This window comes from Otolemur garnettii, unplaced genomic scaffold (genome assembly GCF_000181295.1).
Source record: "Otolemur garnettii isolate 467f Iridium unplaced genomic scaffold, OtoGar3 scaffold00069, whole genome shotgun sequence".
In the NCBI taxonomy this organism is placed as follows: Eukaryota; Metazoa; Chordata; class Mammalia; order Primates; family Galagidae; genus Otolemur; species Otolemur garnettii.
Window position 1 is genome coordinate 3156819 of NW_003852464.1, and position 1385 is coordinate 3158203.

The window sequence follows — 1385 nt, forward strand, 5'->3', positions numbered from 1 at the left end:
GGGGCCTTCGGCCGTGAGCCTGGAATATGTGAACCACCAGCTCTGTGGGCTGCAGGGCGGAGGAGAAGAGGGGGAAACATTTCCAAGGATGTTTTGTGTGGAGAAAGGAAGCTGAGAGGCAACATTTATTGATGAACTAAAATACTAACTCAAAGACTTCACGAAATCTACATCTTTCTGTCTTTCACAACGAGATGGATAAAATCTTGTCTTTGTTAGCAGGGCTGTAGATTAGAGGATGTCAGAGAATTATTTTTAACTCTGTGATTTTAGTGTACCAGAGAAGTACTTCATTTGTGTTTGAATGCACTTTGCTGTGGTGGTTTTTATGTGAAACAGTCACGTAGTGAAGTTACTTAGTCTAGACTTACTGAACATCTCTGTAGCACTTATGGATTTAGAACTTACAATTTTGCCACATAAGAAACTTCAGAGTTAATTTTGTGAGTATAACAGTTTTTTTTTTCAACCATTCTGTAGAAGAAATAAAAGGCATATAAAATTTAATATTCAAAGGTAATTTTCTGCGTGGAAGAGTTTTATGATTCTCTCTAAAATATGTAACACGCCCATTCAGCATTACTACATGGTTTTCTTACTTATATTCAGGTCATTACAATATCCTCCTAATTTCTTAAAGGCGTTTTCTCTTTTATACAAAGACCAGACCTAAATAATGATGGATTGGTAATGTTTTAAAAATCTCAGCGTTTTATTAGATTTATCACTGTCTTATAAAAATGGCTTGTTTCCCGTTTAAGGAACAGCACAATTAATTTTAGGAGTCATTTTTGAGGAAAAAAAGAAAATATCCCTCCTGAGGAGCATCAGCTTTGCTTCTTGACGCGAATCCTGAGACTTATCCGTGTCTGTGAGTTCCCATTCCCATTCACAGACTGAATGCTTTTCGTTGCAGACGTTTGGAACAGAATTCAATCAAAGTCATTCCTCCTGGAGCTTTCTCGCCATATAAAAAGCTGAGAAGAATGTGAGTGAACAATATTCTGGAATACATATAATTGTAAAAAGGATACGGGCTGGGACTGTGCTAAGGAAGTGAAGTAGCATATTGAAGTAGTTGACAGTGGAAATCTTAAGTGACGTGACTATCTTGGTGCTACTTCTATGATAACATTTCAGTCTTCATATCTGACTGACGTAATTTTTAAATTTGTCTATAATCTAACAGATAAATTTACACAGATTTGACTATGTGTGGTCAACACTTCAGGCACATTTTTGGGTGTTCTATTGTTTTATTTTTCTATTGTCAAAAATAAGATAATCATAATAATTTAGGAAAACAGACAATGGTTGTTTTGAAAAGTGTGATTTTCTTTTTTTTTGAGACAGAGTCTCACTATGTCACCCTTGGTAGGGTGCCA

The 1385-nt window shown here is 35.8% G+C and overlaps 1 protein-coding gene across 1 annotated transcript in view; it reads left to right on the plus strand.

Annotated features, from left to right (window-relative positions):
• The window catches only part of SLIT2 (slit guidance ligand 2), a 344584-nt gene that overhangs the window by 245721 nt on the left and 97478 nt on the right, over nucleotides 1-1385 (plus strand). Inside the window, exon 10 of the mRNA XM_023515340.1 lies at nucleotides 917-988. Within this exon, the coding sequence (XP_023371108.1) occupies nucleotides 917-988 (72 nt within the window). The remainder of the gene's footprint in view (nucleotides 1-916; nucleotides 989-1385) is intronic.